A 2,784-nucleotide genomic window follows, 5' to 3' on the forward strand; every position below is an offset into this window, starting at 1 on the left:
TTGGACAGCGGAGAATGGGTGGAAGTGACTGAAGGAATGGCAGCGTTTGGGTGGTCAGGGAGAGGAGAGCAGACATCTCCCCTCTGCCCCTTAAAAGTAGTGGAACCTGTGGGTCCCTGCTTTTCTCGCCCTTCACGTGCACTGAGCTCTGTGTGTGTGTGTCCCATATCATTCTTTATCTTTTTGTTGTGCATTCTGCTTTTTCGGGGGGTTGGGCCTCTTAGGGTGTGTGAGGGCCTCTTTCCTCTGCTCCCCAGTGTGAGTGGGAACTAGAGGGCCTCATTCATTCCTCAAAGAACGTGTGAACTTCTGGTTTCTTTAGGGCCCTGTCATTGTGAACCCTTTTTCTCCCTCCTGCACATGTCCCTGTCCTTTCCAGCATGTTCTGAACTTCTTGTTTGTCCCTGGAGGGATCTTGACAGTACTCCAGATTTAAACATCTGAAAAATGGGAAGGCACAAGCCGTCCCTTTGGATTGAGGGAAATCTGGCTGAGCTACCAGCAGTGAGGCCATCACCAAGGAAAGCTCAATGGCTTTACGTTTTAGTGAGCACAGCTGAGGGATCTGCACCAGAGATGAGCTGAGAGGAACCATCGCAAAGGGGGCTTGGGGTTGGAGCTGAGCTTGATATGAAGGGCAGCTGCAAAACTAAGGACGTTTACAGGCTTCCTTTGAGCTGCTGCTGCCTGTGGGGAATGTGTCCAGCTGCAGCACTGAAAACCTGTGTTGGATCCCATAAGGTACAACATATACTTTCCTTCAATTGCATGCATGAGGTTGTGTGGAGGGCCCTGTGTCTATCCCTTGCTGCTCCCTCCTGCTTTCCCTGCCTTTTGTCACGGCTCTACCTCCAGTGCCTTGCACAGTGACCTTGGCTGTGGTTCATCTATGTGGACCACTCACAACAAAAGCCAAAGGAAAGGTGGCAGGGACTGGTGGTGTGCTCCTGGTGGGGTTAGAGATAAGGGGGCCTGCATGTGTGTGTTGTCTCTGCTGTTTTGTTTAGGACTTGGGGGGTTGCAGGAACTGCTGATCCTCTGAGCTAAGAAGGGCACCAGCGCAGTCCACAGTCAGTGAACATGCGGTGTAGAGGACAGCAACACAGCTCACTCACTCAGTCCCAGTTAGAAGGGATGGCTGAGTTCTTGTGAGGGCTGAGTGAGCAGAGCTTGTATAGACAGGATGCAGCATTTCTCGCTGGATCAAGATTTATGTCTTGGAAGCTTGTCTAGTTTCTTTCCCATTCTTATCAGTCTTTCTAATAAAAGCTATTGTCTCTCCTTCCAAACTTTCCCTTGCTTGTAGCCTTAGACTATCATAGCTATGGTGCAGACTCTGCTGTGTGGATTGAGCAAGTAGCATCTTTGTCTTATTTCTTTTCTTTTATTCCAGGACATCTGCACAGGGGCAGAATTAAGGTAGTTTGGGTGCTTGGTTTGAGAACCGCAAGTGTAACGCTGCATTTTCCAAATTTCTAACATTTGAACTTCTTTTGGTTTTTTAACCTTTATTTTTTTTGAGAGTAAAATGCTCTTCTGTGAAGAATATGTGTTTGTAACCTTAACTTCACTTAACAGAGGTTTATATTGCATGGTGGGAAGATTTTACCATTTCAGTACTGGAGAGGCAAGGAAGCCTTAGGGAAAATCACTGCTTCTTTCCTGCCCTGACCCTGGCTCACACAAGTTCCCAAGGGGATGTTTGCTGCTGAGGTGTTGAGGGGGAGTGTGGGCAGCACACTCTCACCTGCGGAAATCAGGAAGCACTCAAGAGCATGGAATTTACTTGGGTGAAGATAGATGAGTGAATCTGATGGGTTTTTTGGGGGACCCACTGGTAGCACAACCTGGTCTGAGCACCTGATCTCTGACTCCTTCCCAGCAAGACTTTGTGGTTTTTATCTTTTGCCATTTAGGATGCCTGAGGTTTTAGAGAGGGCACGAGTAAGCAAGCTTTCAGCTGGGGTATCGAAGCTGCAAGGAGTAGAGAAGGCAGTGATCTCTGCCAAATCCATTAGTGAGGAACATTAAAGAAAACACCTGGTGGTGGGTTATAGAGAAATTGGATTATGTGCCCCTGGCCTTTAGTCCTAGACACGGTGAACTCAGTAACTGTTCAACCACAGGTTTTGTGTTTTTCCTAGGCACTGTACATGCTTTTGTTCAAGCATACCAAATACTGACAGTCGGTCTGGGCACTGCCCTTAGAGTGTTTCAGCTGTCGGTGACCTATGAGGGACTGGGAGCAAAAATGAAAGCACAGGAACTCTTCAGACCAGAGCCTTTCCTCTCAGAAAACTGGCATACTTGTTTTTTGTGATTTGAGGGAGTTGTACAATATTATTTTTGCCTAGCTGTGCTCTGCTTGCCCCCTGCAAGAGGCTCTCCTAGGTGACTGGCTCTGTTTCTCCCTCATCACAGACTGCTCTATGGACCTGCAGTGCCTCCCAGCTCCTGTGGCCACCTCCATCCCTGTGAGTGAGGGGCTGGCCCCTTTGTCTTCTGACTCGGATACAAAGGGCTTGCCTACCTCGCTCCCTGCTGCCAGCCTGCTCCAGTCTCCAGACTGCATGTCCTTGCCAGCACCTGAAAGCGTGGAGGACTTCACAGATGGGGACATCATTGGGGAAGAACTGGACTCCCTCCTGGACTCCCTTGCTGAAGGGTCACCATACCCTCTAGTAAGAGTGGGTGCTGCGTGGGTCCCCTGCTTCTTTGTTCCAAATAGGTCCTTGGAGCATGTGGATATGCGTGCTGCCGTGCTGGCTCCCTCTCTTTTTTTCA

General features: G+C 49.2%; 1 protein-coding gene across 1 annotated transcript in view; it reads left to right on the plus strand.

Moving 5' to 3' along the window:
- Positions 1-2,784, plus strand: part of ZC3H7B (zinc finger CCCH-type containing 7B) — a 40,638-nt gene that overhangs the window by 11,889 nt on the left and 25,965 nt on the right. Inside the window, 1 exon segment of the mRNA XM_010010056.1 lies at positions 2,422-2,681. Coding sequence (XP_010008358.1) covers positions 2,422-2,681 — 260 coding nt within the window.

This window comes from Nestor notabilis, unplaced genomic scaffold (genome assembly GCF_000696875.1).
Source record: "Nestor notabilis isolate BGI_N333 unplaced genomic scaffold, ASM69687v1 scaffold1330, whole genome shotgun sequence".
NCBI lineage: Eukaryota > Metazoa > Chordata > Aves > Psittaciformes > Psittacidae > Nestor > Nestor notabilis.